Here is a 20,234-nt window from a genome sequence, read left to right as displayed (position 1 = left end):
ACTCTGATAGCACGGGAAAATAAATTGGAGAGATGGCAGAGGCGAAGCTGGATCCTGGAAGGAAGCTGTTACAGTAGTTTATGGAGTGATAATGATGGTTGCATTAGACTAATGGATGAATTTTAGATAAGTTTTTAACTGAAAGATTTCCTGGTTTGTAGGTTGGCAGTGAAAGAAAGCCAGAAATTAAAGTTGATATTCAGGATTCTGCCTTAGGCCAGCCAGCACTTGGTGGTGCTGATGAGATGGGAACACTCAGAGAGGGGCAGAAGGAAGGATGCGTTTCAGGGTTCTATTTGGACATGGTACCTTAGCGATACCCGTGAGACATCTAGGTGGGGATGGAAGATGAATACAGGAAATGTACCTTTAAGGAGAGGCTGGGTCAAGAGGTAATAATTTAGGACTTGTCTGCATATTCTTGGTATTTAATGCCAAGAGAAGGGATGAGTTTAGATATGGAAAGAATGTAGAGATAACAAAGGATACCAGGTCATTATAAGAAGGTATGGTTTTGCTAGAGAAGGAAGGCAATATTAAAGGACAACCTCCTTTGAGCACCCTTAGAATTTGTAACACTCAAGAAACATAAGCATTTAGTCAAACAGGAGATTTTCTGGGATTGAGGGGGAAACACATTTTTCTTTATGCAAAATTGAAAACTTAGGGAGTTTCAACTTTTGTATATGAAGTGAGCTGATGAGCACCAAAAGTGGTGAGGAGAAAAGTGATTTTCTCAAGTTTTGTAAGAGGACAGGACAAAACAGTTATTTTTTATTTTTTCTCAAAGGAGACTTACATTTAGAGATTTAATGCTAAAATACCTGTTTGGGTCCATTAAATGTTTAGAGACATTGGCTTCTGAGAGTTCAAATCCTGGGCCCTTCCCCAGTCAAACTGTCTTCTACGTTACGAATAAGACTGTGTAGAAAAGTCTTGGGATGTCAAAAGATAAACTGAGGCACAGTTAAGCTCAAAAGAGTTTGAGCAAATACTGATTCATGAATTGGACAGCTGGGGTTTGGGGTCTTCTTGGAGGGAATGCAAGGAGAAGGCTTTTATGGAGTGAACAAGGGAGTAAAGCAAATAAAATATTTGATTGGTTACAGTTATATAGTTGCTTTATTTGGTCGATTCTGCTGGAAAGTCTCTATGTAAGTTAGGCTTCGGATTAGTTAACCTTGTTTCCTTTTTCTTTAATATAGAAATTTATAAGAAATACCCAAAGGTAAGTTTTGCTTATGTTTGCAAATTGAGCAAGGTCACTTATGAGGTCTAAATGGATTTGTCTGGCCCAGAAAAGACTGGTCTCCATTATAATTTACTTCAACAGAAATACATGCCAGTTCCTATTGCTGGTGTGTTGGAGCTGACTAGAGCTGGCTAGAGTCAGCTTGAACTGGTTTGTGAAAGCCAATTTTGCCCAACTCTGAGTTCAGTGCCCTCTCCTTGGTGGGTTGAAACTAGCCAGGTAGGAGTAGTAACACCAATGAAATGGAAGAAGACCACAAAGAAAATTTTCTTTCTTTTCTTCCTTCCTTCCTTCCTTCCTTCCTTCCTTCCTTCCTTCCTTCCTTCCTTCCTTCCTTCCTTCCTTCCTTCCTTCCTTCCTTCCTTCCTTCCTTCCTTCCTTCCTTCCTTCCTTCCTTCCTTCCTTCCTTCCTTCCTTCCTTTCTTTCTTTTTTTCTTTCTTTCTTTCTTTCTTTCTTTCTTTCTTTCTTTCTTTCTTTCTTTCTTTCTTTCTTTTCTTCCTTCCTTCCTTCCTTCCTTCCTTTCCTTCCTTCCTTTCTTTCTTTCCTTCCTTCCTTTCTTTTTCTTTCTTTCTTTCTTTTTCTTTTTCTTTCTTTCTTTCTTTCTTTCTTTCTTTCTTTCCTTCCTTCCTTCTTCTTTCTTTCTTTTCTTTCTTTCTTTCTTTCTTTCTTTCTTTCTTTCTTTCTTTCTTTCTTTCTTTCTTTCTTCCTTCCTTCCTTCCTTCCTTCCTTCCTTCCTTCCTTCCTTTCTTTCTTTCTTTCTTTCTTTCTTTCTTTCTTTCTTTCTTTCTTTCTTTCTTTCTTTCTTTCTTTCTCCTTCCTTCTTCCTTCCTTCCTTCCTTCCTTCCTTTCTTTCTTTCTTTCTTTCTTTCTTTCTTTTCTTTCTTTCTTTCTTTCTTTCTTTCCTTCTTCCTTCTCCTTCTTCCTTCCTTCCTTCTTTTCTTTCTTTCTTTCTTTCTTTCTTTCTTTCTTTCTTTCTTTCTTTCTTTCTTTCTTTCTTTCTTTCTTTCTTTCTTTCTTTCATCTTTCTCTCTTTTTCTTTCTTTTTTCTTACTCCCTCCTTTTGTAAAACTGAATGTTACCCAGTTATGGGCACCCTACTGCTTTCTCTCTTCTCTATGCCTACCTCTGTGGTGGTCAGAGGGTAGTAGGGGAATATCAGGGCTTCCGATTTGCCATTTTCTAGCAGCCAGAGCCCACTCTTCCTCCACCCTTTCTCCTCATCGCTGGAGGCAAAGGCTCTTCTGCTTTCCTCTGGTCCTCATGACCTCAGAGTTTCTGATGTCCTGGAATCAGAAGTGTGGCAATGGGCTTTCTTTAGCTTCCTGGCAAGGAACATAACATCATGTTCTCAAATAGACCTTTCAGGATAAAGAGTAGAAAAGATAGATCAATATGTGCCCTGCTTCTATTTCCCCTTCTGCTACTGTTCATGAGGAACTATGACTTCTCTACTTGTTCCAGCCAGTGCTGGGACCTTCCTCCATGTTGCATAAAGACTGAGTGGGCCTAGAACAGCCTTAAAAAAAGTTATTGTGCCTTTTTTATTTGTCTGAAAGAAGAAATTTACTAAGGAATTTGTAAAATACAGTATGTGAAGAATGAGTCATCAGAAACAAAGGCTTGGGATTAATTGTAGAAATCAAATTAGTGCTTATTATCATTCCCCAAGGTTTCTTAACTTGAAGAGAAAGAAAAATATCTTCCTTCCTTTTCTGAGAAGACATTTCATGAATCGCAAGGCTCTTTACTGGAATCATTTTGCTCCAAAACCTACAAATCTTTCTCAGAAATTTTTATGGAACATTTTAAGTGAGGGGAGCTTGTAGCATAGAGATGGCTAATAAACAGTGAACCAATTCCTCTGAGCCACAGGCAAAGTTCCACATGGTCTTTCCTTTGATTGGGAATTACAGAAGCTCCATTATAGTTTAGGGAAACAGCACCAAAAAGTGGGGGTAATTTGGGGGAAGCTTTGCTTTTAAAGACATCCATAATGGTACAAGTTGTTCAGATGTTTCTACACCATTAAGATAATACTAAGTATTTCTTCAGCTGTGATATCTATTATACTTAGAGCAGTGCAAAACATTATTAAGTAATACATACAGTTAATCATCAACATGCTGATTATTTTAGTTAATCATCAACATACCGGGTGCGTCATACTCTACCCATGGACACTTCTTAAATTTTAGTGCCTGGGCAAGTAAGATGGAAAGTGGACAGAGTGAAACTTTACCTCCAAATTCTTGGCTATTTTTAAAGACAGACATGTGGGAAGGTGAAAGGACACACAAGATTTTTCCTAATATTCCATTATTCCAGAGTTTTGAATGCTTCTTAGCTAATACGAGTTTAAAAGCTATAATATTACATTAAATTTTTACTTCCATTATAGGGGCTTGTTTCTTTTACTTTTGCAGATATTCTCAACCCTCACTGTCCATCAGAATTACCAGGGAAATTTAAAGAGCACTAATGCCCCAATCCTATTCTTACAGATTCTTATTTAATTGGTCAATAGTGAGGCCTGGGTCATGTTTTAAATATTAGGTTGGTGCAAACATGACTGCAATACTTAGCCAAGGTTGAGAACCACTGAGGCAAAATATTGTCCTGGTCTTTCCATGATCTATTACCTTGTAAACATCAACCCCTTTCCTAGCCTCACTTCCCAGCCAGGTTGGATGAATCAGTGTGTCAACCAACAAATGACTTTATCCATGTTCTGGGTGCTTGACCTTATGGAAGCCTAACTTCAGGAGGGTTATAGTCTAGTTAAAGAGACTAAATTTAACCCACTAGCTCATTTAAGGCCAATGAGCTGCTTGAGGTTCTGTATATTTCCTGCTGCAGGTAAGAAAGATGAAAGAGATTTCTTGGAGATGAACCATGAGACGAGCCTTGAAGAATAGATAGCACAATTTAAAAGGTAAGGGTGGCAACAAGGTAGCCCAAACATAGAAGTGAGGAAATTGGCCTGACCAGAGATGGGAGAGCTTGCAGAACAGCAGTGGTTTATACACAGTTGGCACACTGAGGGGCACTTTAAAAACCAGGTAAAAGTCATAGATACCTCAATCTCTAGGAAATTGGGCACATTACACCCAATTTCAATACCAATTAGTCCAATTTAAAAAGATAAAACAGGAAGATGTGAGAGAGAGAAAGTTCCTGGGCTGGGAGGCTGAGTGGTCAGGGAAGGCCTCTCTGAGGAGGTGATTCATGGGCTGATACTTGATCTGGTCTAGCAGGAAGCCCACCACATAGGTCACATGCAAGTGTCAAGGCCAGAAAACAGAAATGAACCTGGAATGCCCCAGAAATCACCACAAAGTTGTGAGCAAAAGGGAGACTGATAGATGAGGCTGAAGAGAAAAGTTAGTCAGTGGACCCTATTAATCCTGTGTCTTAGCTTTTCAGGTTGTCCAGAGCACAGCTCTAGGGAGTGCTGTTCACAGGGAACAGCTGACCCATGGGAACTCATGCACCCTGCTGGTAAATACTCTTTCTCTTCAATCTCCTCCTCACCTACTAGTCTGTTTTCCTCTGTGCCTTCACTGAAATCTGGCTTTTCCTGGGCATTATGACACCCTCTCTTATGGCGGCTGCTGATTCAGTCTGCTTCTTGGTCACCATTGTCATTTTTTGACCATGGTTCAATTTCTTACTTGAAATCTTTGCCTATGGCCCTTTCTCTATATTCTCACCTCTGTCCACTGTATTCCGGGACCCACTTCCGCCTCCCTGGAACACAAGTTCCCCTTTCTTTCTGTCCCCCAGGGTCATCCTCAGTGACCTCAACATCCACAAGCTTCATTCTCCCTTCTTGACCTGTGTTTCTACTCCAAATCAAATACCCAACAAGGCCACCCTTGACTTCTCATTCCTAGACAGTTTATCTGTAACATCTCTCATGATAACTTCTTAACTGGTTACTTTTCTAATAGACCACATGTATGAACTGTGCCCTGATCCTTCTCTGTGTTTCTATTTGCTTCTCTCTCTCTTTTTGCAAGTTCATTTGTCTTTATCTGGCTTACATATGATGCTCGTTCAGTCTGAATTTAATGGTAAACCACTCTCCTCTCATTTCTCTTCCTGCCAGACATGTTTCCTAATCCTCACTCTTAGCCTCTTCACTTTCTGTACTCTTCCCTCATCTAGGTTTGCTGGAGAAAATCGCAAACTTACATGGCAAGCTCAGTCAACTGCATCTTCTTACTATGTTTCTACAACCTGGTTTTCAATGCCATTTTATATTTTATTCATTTCATGTAGACAGTTTTAATTATGATGGGCCAAAATCTTCCCCATCATGCTCAAAAGCCTCATCTACCCTTGTCTCAATCACATCTCCTGTCGTTAATCTATTCATCTATTTAAATGTCAATGCTATTTATTTAGTTATTGGATTACTCTGTTCTCATGCTGCTAATAAAGATATACCCAAGACTGGGTAATTTATAAAGGAAGACGTTTAATTGACTCACAGTTCCTCATGGCTGGGAAGGCCTCACAATCTGGCAAAAAGCAAATAAGGAGCAAAGTCAATTATGGCAGCTGGCAAGAGAGAGCTTGTGTAGGGGAACTCCACTGTATAAAGCTATCAGATCTAGTGAGACTTATTCACTATCATGAGAACAGCACAGGAAAGACCTACTGCTATGATTCAATTGCCTCCCTTTGGGTCCCTCCCATGACATGTGGGAATTATGGGAGCTACAATTCAAGATGAGATTTGGGTGGAGACACAGCCAAACCATATCAGTTATCTAGCTATATTTATTTATTTATGACAAATATATAGTAGTATAATGAATGAAGATCAAACCTCTGACTTTCTGGCAAAAAATTTCAGTCAGTCTACAGTTCTTTCCATCCATATAGCTCTCTTTTCTCCCTTGCTTTGGCCTTAGAGCCAGAATTTTCCTTCCTAATGCTTCCATCTTAATACTCTCTATCCTATCATCTCTTCACTCTCTTTGAGCAATTATCTACCCTCTCATAACCACTTCTGTCCATCTTCTTTGACTCCTTATGCTTTAATAATTATAAGAGTAGCTAACATTAATTGAGGGTTTACTGTGACTCAGATCTGAGCTAAGTGCTTCATCTACACAGTTACATTTAATTCTTTCTGAAACTTAATAAAGAAGGCATGATTATCAAAAACAGAAGGAAACTTAGCATGAAAAGTTTAGGTAAGTTGTCCAAATAGCACAGCTGTTAAGTCACAGAGTTGAGATTGGAACACAGAGAGTTTGTTTCCAGAGCCTGGATCTGTAACCACTTGATGACACCACTTTGCCTACAAACGTGTGGAACGTTGGCTGGACACTGCTATCCACCTCTTTGAAGTCTCTAGCTTTCACTAACAGCTTTTTCACTGCCAAACTGACCACAATTCCTCTCCAATTGCATCCTCTAATTCTTCATAGACAATGTGCTCAGGCCTCTGTATTTTTCCTTCAGCCCCATCACTGTATGAAAATTGGCCTCTGCATGGCTGCTAATGATCACATCCAGTGATCTTTCTGTCTTCCTTCTTGAAACTTTCACTCCTTTGCCTTTGGGTCTTATCTTTTTCTGGTTTCTCCTGCAGGCTCTCTGATGACATTTCTTATCTCTTGGTGGATATTGCTGATTCAAGTCAGGTTGGAGAAGGAGTTTGGATGTATAACTAAGCACCAGCAAGCCAATGCCACAAGTGTACAGATCAATATCTTGAGTATAGACTGTAGCTTAATTCTGGACACAAACCTTAAATGTGAAGTTTTGTAGCCAGAAGACATTTTGAAGGCTTATTTTCAAGACTGAAGTAATTGGAGATAGAACGTATGCATCCTGCAGTCATTCCCCTTGATTTGACTCTTGGCCATGCCAGTTGTGAACTATGTCACTTTGGGCAAGGAAGACAATTTCCCTTAGTTTCATCTGTGCAAAATAGGTATATTAATACTACTTTATAGGGTTGTTGTGAGGATTAAAGTAGAATAAATGAGCTACTCAATAACTGTTAACTCATCTTATAATTTCTTCCTTCTCTTACTTACTTACTAAGTACATATTGAATGCCTACCATGCGTCAGGCACTATGTTAGATACTGGGGGTACAATGATGAATCAGTACAGACACAATGTAGCCTCATGTAGCCACAGTGCCCTTATATAGCTTACAGTCTAGCTGGGGAGATGGTTGTTAATAACACATATACCTTTATTTAGATCAAGGGTATGGATAAGACAGTGGTAGGAGATGAAGCTGGAAAAATGACATATGGGATACTTGAGATTGAAAGAATTGTGTGCAGTGGTCTTGGTGAGAATGATGAAGATCTGAAGTAGTACTTTAGCAGTGAGGATGGACAGAAGGGTTCTGAGACTATTAGGGGATAGAGTTATTATAATAATTTCCCAAGTGTGTTTCTTCTACACCCAGGGTGCCCCCAAATTCCAGAGCTTAAGGAGTTAAAAGGGGTTTATGATAGCTTTTCCAGCAACCCAAATGGACAGTCCTTTCTCTTTTTCATTCCTGGCTTGTCAACCAGCACTTTCTATTGGACTTCCCTTCTGTCCGCTGTCAGTGCTTTTCTTACGCTGTGCTGCTCCCTGGTGGAAACCGAAAGTTCATAACAGCATGGAGTCTTTTCAGCTGTTAGTGCGACTCTCACATTAAATTATAGTCACGTATCACATGAGCTCACAGTCAGTGATGAACAGCGTATACAGCGGTGTTCCTGTAAGATTATAATGGAGCTGCTCCACACAGGTGTACCATTTTATCTTTTACACTATATTTTTACTGTATATTTTTATATGTTCACCTATGTTTAGAGGCACAAATACTTACAATTGTGTTACAACTGCCTACCGTATTCTGTACAGTAACATGCTGTATAGGTTTTTAGCCTAGGAGCCACAGGGTATACCATATTAGTAATAGGCTCTACCACCTAGGTTTGTGTAAGTACACTCTATGATGTTCCCACAATGACAAAATCACCTAACAACACATTTCTCAGAACGTATCCCTGTCGTGAAGTGAAGCATGACTGTACTTGTACATCTCAACTGAGAAGGGAGACACTTAGCTTCCTGGTAACTCTGTGTCTTGGATCTAGGAAGCCTAAGAAAGACTAAAGATAAGACAGGGTTAGTATTTTATGTAATATTGCTCAAATTGGGTTGAGAAAGCCCTCAAAAGCACTGAGCGACTCTTGCAGAACAACTCCCCATCTTTTTCTCTTCTTCTTTTTAGTTACCTCTTAGTAAAGATTTTGAGAAGCCTAAGCAGAGAGCTCCTGGAGGTCTATGTTACCAGGAGGGTAACATAGATGAGTGAAGTGAACCAGTGTAATGTGATGGCGAGTGGAGGGGACTATGGAGAACTGGAGTCACCACCACTAAGCACCAGTTATTTGGTATCCTACAGGAATATGGGTCCAATGTTAGCAAAACTTTCTTTTTTCTTTCTTTCTTTTTTTTTTTTTTTTTTGGAGACAGAGTTTTGCTCTTTCGCCCAGGCTGGAGTGAAGTGGCATGATCTCGGATCACTGCCAAATCAAGTGATTCTCCTGCCTCAACCTCCTGAGTAGCTGGAATTATAGCACCAGCCAACACACCCTGCTATTTTTTTTTTTTTTTTGTATTTTTAGTAGGGATGGGGTTTCTCCATGTTGGCCAGGCTGATCTTGAACTCCTGACCTCAGGTGATCCACCCATCTCAGCCTCCCAAAGTGCTAGGATTGCAGGCGTAAGCCATTGCGCCCACCCAAAAGTTTCCATTTTTAAAGAGAAGCTGGAAAGCCAGATTACTACATGAAATATTCTAGTTTTTAAAATGTTGTTAAGTAATGTAAATATTTGAGAAAAGAGAACGAGAGCTCTAATGCCACTTGTTTTCAAGCTCTTCATGGTAGACCATCAATTTTCAAATGCTTGATGAGTAGTGGCCACTGCTAATCACTCCATTATTAAATTTTCACTAGTTTATGGTAAAATCTTTTAAAAGGACAATAAAATGAATTTTTCTATAAAGCTAACTAAATCTATCCAATATAAAGAACTGCTTTCTCCTCTGGTGATTATATTCTTACATATTTTGTTAAAATCTCCTTCATTTATCTTTGTATTTGTTCAAATATCTTTTATGAAATAAAAGTATTGTTTTAAATACATTTAATTGGAAAAATTAAGAGTTGGTGACTTAACACTGTCTTGTTGCATTTAGTTTTGTTTCACTTATTTTTGAAATCCAAATGACTGGGCATTGCTGCTAGGACAATGGCAAGTCACTGAAGGTTTTATTAAAGCACTGTTGTGTTGACATAACCCTAGACTCCAGCAGTGATGTGGAAGATTTGTTGGTTGAGACTAGAGTCCCAGAAGTAATAGAATATGAAAACCCAAGGGAACTTCTGACTTATTCCTTCATTTAATGACCCAGGACACTGAGATAGAGTAGGGAAGTGAATTGTCCACAGTCACCGGGGGAGGTAGTAACAGAGCCGCAATTACATCCTGTTTTTCTGACACGAGACAAGTATTTCAACTGCCCCAGTCCTTTCTACATCAGCCACACGGTATGCTGAGACGCTGAAGTGCCCACCTGTTGGAAAGCTTAGTAAAGGGAAGACTTCAGGATGACAGAACAGGGGATTTGTGTAATTGTGCATTTCTATTGAAACTTAAAGCCCATGTGTCACGTTCATTTCATTTTTAAGGTACAGAAGTTTGCCTTTAATTGCTGCTGAGTTAATTTTCTGTTAGGATGTTTCTTTCATGAGTAGGCCTTTAGGTTTAAAAGTATATTATAGTCCACTTATTGTGATATTTGGCTATGTTAGAACCTCAGTTTATTAGCAAATACACCCACTTGACTTTCCCCTTGATATGTCCCAATTTCCACAGGTGCTTATGTACCTACCCATACCAAAAGTTTTTTTTTTTCTTGTCATTTACTCTGCATGTGAGTGTCTCTGTCGTATTTCCCCACTTGATGGATACATTTTACATGGGTAAGATGATGTATTTTATACTCTTTATTCTCTGGTACCTGTGACTGGCACACAGTAGGGATTTGACTTGATTATTAAAGAACGACAGTAGCAATAATGATAACTTTTATACATTAAGCACCATCCGTATGCCAGGTATTACTCTAAATGCTTTTTGAAAAACATCATGTAAAGAAGATTAATCTAAAAATATTTACTGTTTGCTGTGTTGAATGCTGGGGAAACAGCGGTGAATCAAATGGGGTTTACAGCCTGAACTTCAGTGCCTTCCTTCTCAGCACTGCCTCAAACCTCTCCTGATTCATGCTAGCCCGAAATGCATGATTGTACATAATTAAGAAAAGAGTTTTGGTTATGTCAGTTGCTGTGAGGGAGAGATACTGAATGTTGGAAGTAAGATAAGACTTGTTGGATAAAATGAAAATTAAGTTATGACACCAAGGGTGAGCTAGGTGTTATTCAGATGAAGGGCAGGGGGTATGTTTTATGCAGAGGGAGTATTCAGGGCAGAGGCCCAGATGGAAGGTACCAAACATCAAGTGTAGTTAGTCATATAATTTGTTATTTGTATATTATCTGCCTTAAAAAACTGTCTTTTCTGCTCTGTTGAGCTCCTTGAATACAGGGTGTGATGTAGGTCTTATTTCATCAATAGTGCTGCCCTAAACTCTTCCCCATATGTTTGTTTTCTATTTTATCTTTAGTAAAGATAAAGATAAAGGTATTTTATCTTTAGTAAAGAAAATGTCTGCTTTTCTGACAGGCTCACCTACCTGTAAGCACTATACATAGTTTCCTTACTGAGTTGAATTTGTAGTATTTCATTATTTATTCATCCATTTGTCTATTTGATGGGCATAAGTGTGTGCCAAGAAAACTTAGGAAAATGTAGGAGATTCCTCATGGGCTAATTCTTGATCTAGACTTAAGGTTTGGCATAACCGAGACCAGAAAATCTCACCTACAAAGCAATATATTACAATTTTAAAACACTTAAATTTTAATGTATTGGGTTATGACTTTTTTTTCCTTTTTGTGATTTAATTATGCCAGTATTTAAAAACCTGCTTTTGTTTTTCCTGACTCAGCCCATCTGCCAAGCGGCCTATCAGAATGACTTTGGACAAGTGTGGCGGTGGGTGAAAGAAGACAGCAGCTATGCCAACATTCAAGATGGCTTTAATGGAGACACTCCCCTGATCTGTGCTTGCAGGCGAGGGCATGTGAGAATCGTTTCCTTCCTTTTAAGAAGAAATGCTAATGTCAACCTCAAAAACCAGGTGAGGTCATGACACAAAAGGAGAGCGTAATTGTTCATGGTCATTCTTTTCTCCTTGAATCACTAGAAGTGGTGCATGTTATTTTTAAAATTGCTTGTAGCTCCTAATACCAACAATTATCTTAGCTTTACTTTAGAGAGACTGACACATAGCAAGGACACTTTATTAGACTAAACAGCAAAATAAAACATAGTTCAATCAGCAGGCATAATTTGTGATAAATTACATCTTTTTACCTCTGGTTCACTCATTTGGCTGGATAGAGCTTCTTTCTTTTCCTTCTTCCTGTCTTCATCGTCCTCTTTCTCCCTCTCCTCTCTTTCTTGTCACTAACACAGAAGCAATGGCAAAGATTTCTTGGAAAAGAAATGCTGTTTCATTAGTTAGATTTTTACCTGCTGTATTAATGTCCTGATCTCCAGAGGATCCTATAGTGTACTTGTAGAATGAAAGAGTACTATTGAGAAATTTACCAAGGACAAATAAGCTCATGAACCAGAGGTTACTTGAAGTCACACAAAAAGATGTAAATAATATATTTAAAGATGCAATATTAGCTACTTTGGAGCCTTCAGGACCAAGGAAGAGAAGATTATGTGTGTATTGCTGTGAAAATCCTTGTGGAGCCCTTTCCTTTCTGAACATCTAGCATTTGCATCGTAGTGAAGGCAATGTTTAAATTACACTGAATAAATATTAAAAGTCATTTTTTTGCAATCATTATGACTGTCCTATACCCACTCATATGCATTCAAGGCGAGAAAACACTGGAATTCCCCCTTTGCCTCTTCTAAGTCATTTGGAGACTAGCTCATTGTAACGATGTACTATCAGAAAATTGATCGCTATTGGACTTTTTTATTTGTGCTTACTATTTTACATTTGGTTGGGATTAAAAGCGAGTCATGACTGTGCTGAATTGAACAGATATACGACATCGTAGAGTATAATAGGATCTCTATAGATCACTGCTGTGAAACCAGATATGTGGAGTTGCGGTGAGTGGTAGTGCCAGAGGACAGACGTCTGTGGGTTCTTGAGCTCTTTTAAGAGATGCGCTCATTAGGAAATGGAGGGAGGAGATGTTAGCCTGTGGGCAAGGCTGAGGAGACGCTTTTATCTCTGCTTTGCAGAAGAGGAGGGCCTCAGCTAGCCTTCTGGGATTTTCTGGTATCATAAAAACCATGAAAAAGACTTTAGTGGATACATTCAGTTTTCAGTTTGCATTTTCCACTTTCAAATGTTTCTAATGTGTTAGCATTTAATATTTTTATTTTCTCCAAATATTAATTTTGTACATTAATAATTTTAACTGGTGATTTCTCATGTCTGAAATCTGTTTATAAATTATTTCCAGAAGCACTAAACAAAGGCCTTAAAAACAAACAAACAAAAAGCTCTGCTGGTGGTTCAGAAGCACTAGCCTATAGAAAATATGGATTCTATTGATAGCAATTAAATTAAAACATAAAGATCCTTGTTTTTGTCTGTCAAAATGACCAAGATTAAAAAAGAAAATAAATGTTGATCAGAAAGTTTAAGTTATTATTGTCTTGTTAGAACACAATTTGGTAGCACAATATGAAAAGCATTAATACTTTTTGTGCCAGGAATTCTATTTTCAGAAATGTATGCAAAGGACAAATTTGGAAATGTCGACCAAACTTTATGAATGAGCAGGTTCAGGCAATATTATTTATAAAAATGAAAGGTTAAGAACTTGAAACAGGCCATGTGCAGTGGATCATGTCTGGAATCCCAGCACTTTGGGAGGCCAAGGTAGAAGGATAGTTTGAGATCAGGAGTTCAAGACCAGTGTAGGCAACATAGCAAGACCCCCCCCCAATCTTTACACAAAATAATAACAAGTAAAAAATTATCCAGGTGTGTTGGCACATGCTTGTAGTCCTGGCGACTTTGGAGGCTGAAGTTGAAGGTTCTCTTGAGCCCAGGAAGTCGAGACTGCAGTGAGCTAGGATTGTGCCACTGCACTCCCGCCTAGGTGACAGAGCAAGATCCTGTCTCACAGAAAAATAAAAACAAACAAAAAAAACCCCTCAAAAACCTTGAAATGTTCAAAAGGCAGGGCTTGACTAAATAAATCAGAGTAGTTCCACTCAATACTAAGCCATGCAGCCATTACAATCATATGTTTAAAAATATTGAATTGCATGGAAAAATGTACATATTCTAAATATACACTTCTAAACTGAAAAAAGCAAGAAGTGATATTACATATGCAATATAATTCTACATTTCAAAATTTCACATTTATGCATTTAAAAAGACTGGAAGAAAATACAACAAAATGTCAACAGTTAACTCTGGGCCATTTAATAATGGGCAATTTAAAATTCTATTGTTATATTCTTCTCTAGTTTCTAAAATTTTTTACAGAAAATATAAATGCCTTAATATTAGAAAAACAAAAAGTGTTCTTATTTAGGTACAGTGCCTCACATAAGTGGAAACTAACCTCCTTTCTTTCTCTTGCGCTCCCTCTCCTCTTACTGATTTGGTTGGTATTCCAATTACCACCTTCTGTTTTGCCTTATATTTATTTGTGCATGCTTCTGTCCATCTTTGATTATGAGGCCCTAAGAGTTCACATCTCCCACAACCCTTGGAAGTTTACATCTATTACCTGACAAATATTCACATATTTGAAGAATAAAATTGAGTTATATGCATTCTTCTACACTACGCACATGAAGGAACATGAAAAATAGCCATGTGGTTAAGAGTTTTCCTATGAACAAACCACAAAATGGATAATTGTATACATGGTAGATGATTAAGGGATAACTATCAATTTTCATAGTAAATTCAGTCCTAAGTTTATATCTCAGTGTATCTTTTTTCCAGAAACCAAATGGGTGTGAGAATCTGTCTTGTGATGAGCTCTACTGTGTACATTTCACCTTTGTTGTCTTCCAAGAGCCCTTCCCTAGCTTTTCCTTTACATTGGACCAAGTTCCCTGTTCTGCTCCATGGAAACGTGCATTCATTAATCAGATGTATCCCACAGGAAAAGATGCCATGGCTACCGGAAAAATAAAAAGCACAAACGAAACTTTTTGAGATGGTCATCTGAATAAATTTTGATTTGAAATGCTTTATTAGTAAAGAATCCTTTTCTTAATTTTTAGAAAGAGAGAACCTGCTTGCATTATGCTGTGAAGAAAAAATTTACCTTCATTGATTATCTACTAATTATCCTCTTAATGCCTGTTCTGCTTATTGGGTATTTCCTCATGGTGAGTACACTTGTTAGAGCAAAGGGTAAATATGGAGATCAATGGTGTGACTCATTGACTCTTGCCAGGCCAGGAAGATGTTGAAAAGAAATAATAACAAAAGAAGCCTTTGGTTTGTATTCTGTAATTGACATGTTCAACATACATCCAGTGCTGTAATTGAAATACAGCAAGAAGAAAGGTAGCAAAAATAGTTAATCAATGGTAACATAATCCATTCAATGTCGATTTAGAAAAATAATTTAATCTTAACTAAGACTTTTCTGAAGGGAGCAAAAAAAATCTGAATATTAAAAAACACCCCTTCTAATATTTTTTCTCCTTTTTTTTTTAAAAGAGGAGTTTGTGTTTTTGGATTTATCTATCTGACTTTCTGATTTTTAAGTACTCTTCTGGTGGTGTGTTGAAAAACAGATCCTAAGAGTTTGCATCCAGAAGTTGACACGCACAGAAGATACTTGTTGAGAATTTAAGCCCATTTTTACCTTGATGAATTTCTTCATGCTTGGATGAATCTTGGCAGACAGCAATTTTCTTGAATAAAGAAAGATGTAGTTGGTATGGGGATTCAGTCATATGAGGAGTAGAAGATGAAGCTTGAGCTGGTTTTTGTTTTAGTTTTCCCAGTTGGATAACAGATCTGCACTGACTTACTCACTTTTATCCATCTGGTTTCCTTTGTGCCCAGTTCCACCTCTCAGACATGACTCAAGAGATGCATAATTTACTCTAGTTAAATGACCAAGCTCCCTCCTTGTTGTAGCTGATAAACTGCGAATATTGGTTACACCTGTTAACATAAGCCACGGAACAAGTCTGCCAATCAAAAATGTTATTATTTCATTGGGTATTTAAATGCTACAGAATTTGAGGAACTATAATTAAACATGATAATGTTGATTTTTATATTTGGATTTATAGGAGAGAGAAAAGAACTTTAATTCACTGATAAAAATATAATCTGCTCATATCCTCAAATAATTCTTTAAAAATTCATCGTGTATTTAGCACATAGCATTTATGTAGTTTGGGGGCAGGGAGGATCTGTCATTTATTTACAAACATTTTTAGAGATTCTAAAGATAAAAATCACAACTGTGATTAGAAGGCTCATTCAGAATGTATTGACACACACTCTACCTTCTAAGATGGTTCAACGTTTAGAGGCTGGAGGCCTGGACAAAAATACTAATCGTAATGAATAGCTCAGCTCTAATTTCATGTACTTGCAATTTATTAATGGGGCCTAAAGTTGTAAATTTGTGATGAATTAAAAAATAAGTGACATGAGAGGAAATGATAGGGAAGGAGACAAGAAAGCATTGGGTTATTTCAGAGAAAAGTAGGCTGAGAAAGGTCGTTTAGGAGGTGACACAATAGGGAAGCCTAAGGAGAGATAACTGAATGGAGCTCCCCAGGTGATGACAGGGTTGAACTCCAGGGCTATACCCAGATAAGCAGGGAGAGCTTTGCTTCTTCAGGAGACTGGAAGTTGGGGAAGACTCCAACAGGCTTGTGGTCAGAATCTCAGGGGACTGGGAAGGAAAAGTGAATTTCTGAGGAGCCCTAGTTCATTTCATTAATTTGTTCAATTCTTTAACACATGTTTATTACGGACCTCCTATATGCCAGATGCTGTGCTAGCTGTTAGGGACACAATGATGAACAAAATAGGCATAGTTATTGACCCCATGAGAGTCAGAGGGTTGTGGGGAGAGTCATTAATCAAATGGCACAAACACATGTAAAATTACCATGAAGCAGATGATACAGAAAGGCGACTGGTGTTAGGATAGCTAAGAAAGAGGGATTTCACCTGGTCAGGTGGGTCAGGGAAACTTCTTGGAGAAAGGGGGACTTGGGCTGATGAATGAAAGGTGAACATGCCAGGCAAAGAAGGGAGGGAGGAGACTTCTAGGCAGAAGGAACTTCCTGTGGAATGATTCTCTGGCAAGAGAGACCCTGGTGGGAATGAAAGACTAATAAAGGCCAATGTAACTCGAACAGAGTGAGTCAGGAGGTGCAGAGTGAAAAAGAGCCCAGGGCAGGGCCATACGTGGAGTCAAAACACACGGGGCTTTGTAGGTCATGCTGAAGAGTTTACTTTTGTTCTCAGAGCAATGGGAAGTAATTGCAGAGCTTTGAGCCAGGAAGGGAAAGACAGGTACTAGGCCGCATCCTCAGTGGAATTAGGTAGGTTTGGGGTGGGACCTGAGAAGTACATTTCTTTTTTTTTGAGACGGAGTCTCGCTCTGTCGCCCAGGCTGGAGTGCAGTGGCCGGATCTCAGCTAACTGCAAGCTCCACCGCCCGGGTTCACGCCATTCTCTGGCCTCAGCCTCCGGAGTAGCTGAGACTACAGGCGCCCACCACCTCGCCCGGCTAGTTTTTTGCATTTTTTTTTTTTTTAGTAGAGACGGGGTTTCACCGTGTTAGCCAGGATGGTCTCGATCTCCTGACCTCGTGATCCACCCGTCTCGGCCTCCCAAAGTGCTGGGATTACAGGCTTGAGCCACCGCGCCCGGCGAGAAGTACATTTCTAAGGTTCTTAGGTGCCAATGCCGCTACTTCAGGACCACAGTCTGAGAACCTGGCTTTAATTAATTGATATTGGGGTGGGTGAGAAGCTGGGGGAAATTTTAGGAAAGGTGCATGCATGCATAGGAGTGTTGGGATTAAAATGCAGTCTATTAATTAAATAGTCTCAGGCATAAATTGGAGAAACTATTTGTAAATAAACCTTTCTTATAATTATCATTTGTAATAGGTATCAAAGACAAAGCAGAATGAGGCTCTTGTACGAATGCTACTTGATGCTGGTGTCGAAGTTAATGCTACAGATTGTGTAAGTTTATACTTTTAGCCATTTTGAAAAAATATTCAAAATGGTATTTGTAGGTAGTGTATTTGTCATCTGTACTGTTGCTTGCTTTATTTTCCTAGACAGTTTTATATTTAGTTTTCTTTTATTTTCTCCTTTTTTTCTCACTGACAGGCAACCGTGAGGTTATTTATATTCTGCTGAACTCATGGGAATAATACCTCTATTGATTATAAAGCATTTTTAAAAGAATTGGCTTTAATGTTGTTGAGACATTAAGGAAAACGAAGGCTCTGATAACAAAATACCAGCCATAGTAGTTAAGAAGCTGGAGTGAGAAAGCCCACGAGTAAGTCTGGGCTTGCCACTTTTTAATTCTATGAGTTTGAGCAAGTTGTAAATTTATTTAACTCTCAGTATCCACATCAGTAAAATGGGGATATGGATAATACTTATCTTAACGGGCTTGTTCATGTAAAGCACTTCGCACATGCTTGGAATGTAGTAAGTGCTCATTGAATGGCAATAACTGCCTCCGTAGCCAAAATCCCAACCCACTGATGCGAGGCCCCATGTGTAAACTAAAGATAGATAAGACAAAAGTCAAAGAAAAATCCCAACGATGGTAAGAGCAGTGATAACGACAGTAGCAGCATCCACTCACTTCTTCCTGTTTATAAGCATAAGGTCTTGTTTTCACTTTCACCTCTGTGCTCTTGCACTCATCTTCCTTACTCAATAATCACAGGAAGACAAGTTTATTTCTATGGTGTTTTGCTTATGATGATTGCATGAAATTTTGGAGTCCCAGTTCCTTATTGAAAAAGTAGGCAAGTGGAAATTTGATTCCAAAATACTAACATTCTGTTTGTGATGCCTAACATACTTTATGTGTGTGCACGTCTGTGTATTACCATCCATTGTTTTATAATAGAGAACATGGTCCCATTCCTGTTTCTATCAATTATTTACATCATTTTGGTTTTGCCTATGCTGGTATCATGTTTAAATGCAGGCAGGTGTGTGTGTGTCTGTGTGTGTATGTGTGTGTGTGTGTGTGTGTGAGAGAGAGAGAGACAGAGAGAGACAGCACAAGAAAAATAACTTTACGAAATATATATTTTCCTTTTATTTCAAATAGAGCTTTTGGATAAATTTGTATTGACAGCTACTGTGCATTACCATTTCTTTAGATAATTTTGAAATATATTAAGTAAGAGATTATTAAAGATGAAGTTAAAAGTTTGTTGAAGGTTTTTCTGGGTCTTTTCATTTAAATTCAATAGATTTAAAATTTGTGCCCATAACCAAAATTTCTCTAGGATATTTTCCCAGCTATTTATGTGTATCTCTCTCTAGATAGTGATATTGCATTCCTACAGCTAGGCGCAGTGGCACTCGCCTGTAGTCCCAGCTATTTGGAAGGCTGAGATGGGAGGATCACTTGAATTCAGGAGATTGAGACACATGCATGTACACACACAGATGCCATTTCTAATACCAAAAACTTTTCAAAAACTATCTGAATATTAAAATCTACTTTCTAGGTAAAACAGTGTTTTGTATTTTGGGGTAATTAGACTCTATTTCACATGAAAAAATTCAGAGCCAGAACTTCCATTTGTCATGCTACCACTTAATAAAAATACATAATTGCAACATGATCTATAATTTTAGAAGTGTTTGTAGGGAATAGAATCCAGAGCTAACTCTGTTAGTTTTGATAGCCAAAGATATTATTTCTTCACTTATTAACACCATGGTTGCTTGGCTACTTTTCCAAAGGCCAAAGTTTGGACACTAACGCCCTAGCTATTATTTTTTTGACCTGTAGTGTTTTAAATTAGGACCAACAGAGTAGATGCACTAGCGTATAACACATAATAAAAGCTGTAACAAATCACATTTGGGAGACATCTCTGTAGAACTGCACTGATCTTGTAGGTGCCCTGCAGCAGCAAGAGCACCCGACTTCTTCAGTAGGAATCATCATCAAAACCATAGAGGATAATATTTATGTAAAGATCCATGTGGAGACTCTTTAAGGGAAAATATGGTGACATGATCAAGGTGATGATCACTGAGGCATATAGCACGCTGCAAAGAAACCTTGGCACAATTCAGCATCAGCTTTTTATAAGTTGCATTCTTTAGTTTAGAACAGAAAATGAAAAACAAAAAGGCAGAGATTGATGGCTTATATGACACATACATATACATTGAGGCAGAGAAGAAAATTTTCTAAGTACTAGAAATAGTTGTCTATCAATGGTTTGCAGACTGTTTTTCTGCTTAGTCGTATGCTACAAAGTGTGAAAAGGATTTGCCAATGAATCCACATGCTATGGTCTGTGGAAAGCCCAACTTATGAGCTGAAGTTTTGGCCCTTTGTGTTTCAGTATGGCTGTACTGCATTACATTATGCCTGTGAGATGAAAAACCAGTCTCTTATCCCTCTGCTCTTGGAAGCCCGTGCAGACCCCACAATAAAGAATAAGGTAAGGGTCTGTGGACTGTGGTCTGAGGTTCCTCTAGCAGCAGCATCTTCTAATCTAGGCCTTATGTTGAAGTAAATTATTTGCCTCTAATGTAAACAACAGTAAA

The 20,234-nt window shown here is 38.4% G+C and overlaps 1 protein-coding gene across 2 annotated transcripts in view; it reads left to right on the top strand.

Moving 5' to 3' along the window:
• Positions 1-20,234, top strand: part of ANKRD22 (ankyrin repeat domain 22) — a 31,553-nt gene that overhangs the window by 8,051 nt on the left and 3,268 nt on the right. The window contains exons 1-5 of one of the 2 annotated variants that reach the window (XM_050803152.1): positions 9,734-9,979; positions 11,362-11,553; positions 14,703-14,810; positions 17,577-17,654; positions 20,030-20,128. In XM_050803152.1, coding sequence (XP_050659109.1) covers positions 9,953-9,979; positions 11,362-11,553; positions 14,703-14,810; positions 17,577-17,654; positions 20,030-20,128 — 504 coding nt within the window. In that variant the 5' untranslated portion in view covers positions 9,734-9,952. Of the gene's footprint in view, positions 1-9,733; positions 9,980-11,361; positions 11,554-14,702; positions 14,811-17,576; positions 17,655-20,029; positions 20,129-20,234 lie in introns of those variants that run through there. The other variant, XM_050803153.1, reaches the window with a different exon arrangement.

This window comes from Macaca thibetana, chromosome 9 (assembly GCF_024542745.1).
Source record: "Macaca thibetana thibetana isolate TM-01 chromosome 9, ASM2454274v1, whole genome shotgun sequence".
Lineage (NCBI taxonomy): Eukaryota > Metazoa > Chordata > Mammalia > Primates > Cercopithecidae > Macaca > Macaca thibetana.
The sequence above is the reverse complement of the archived record's forward strand: the minus strand, read 5'-3'. Positions and strand labels throughout refer to the sequence as shown.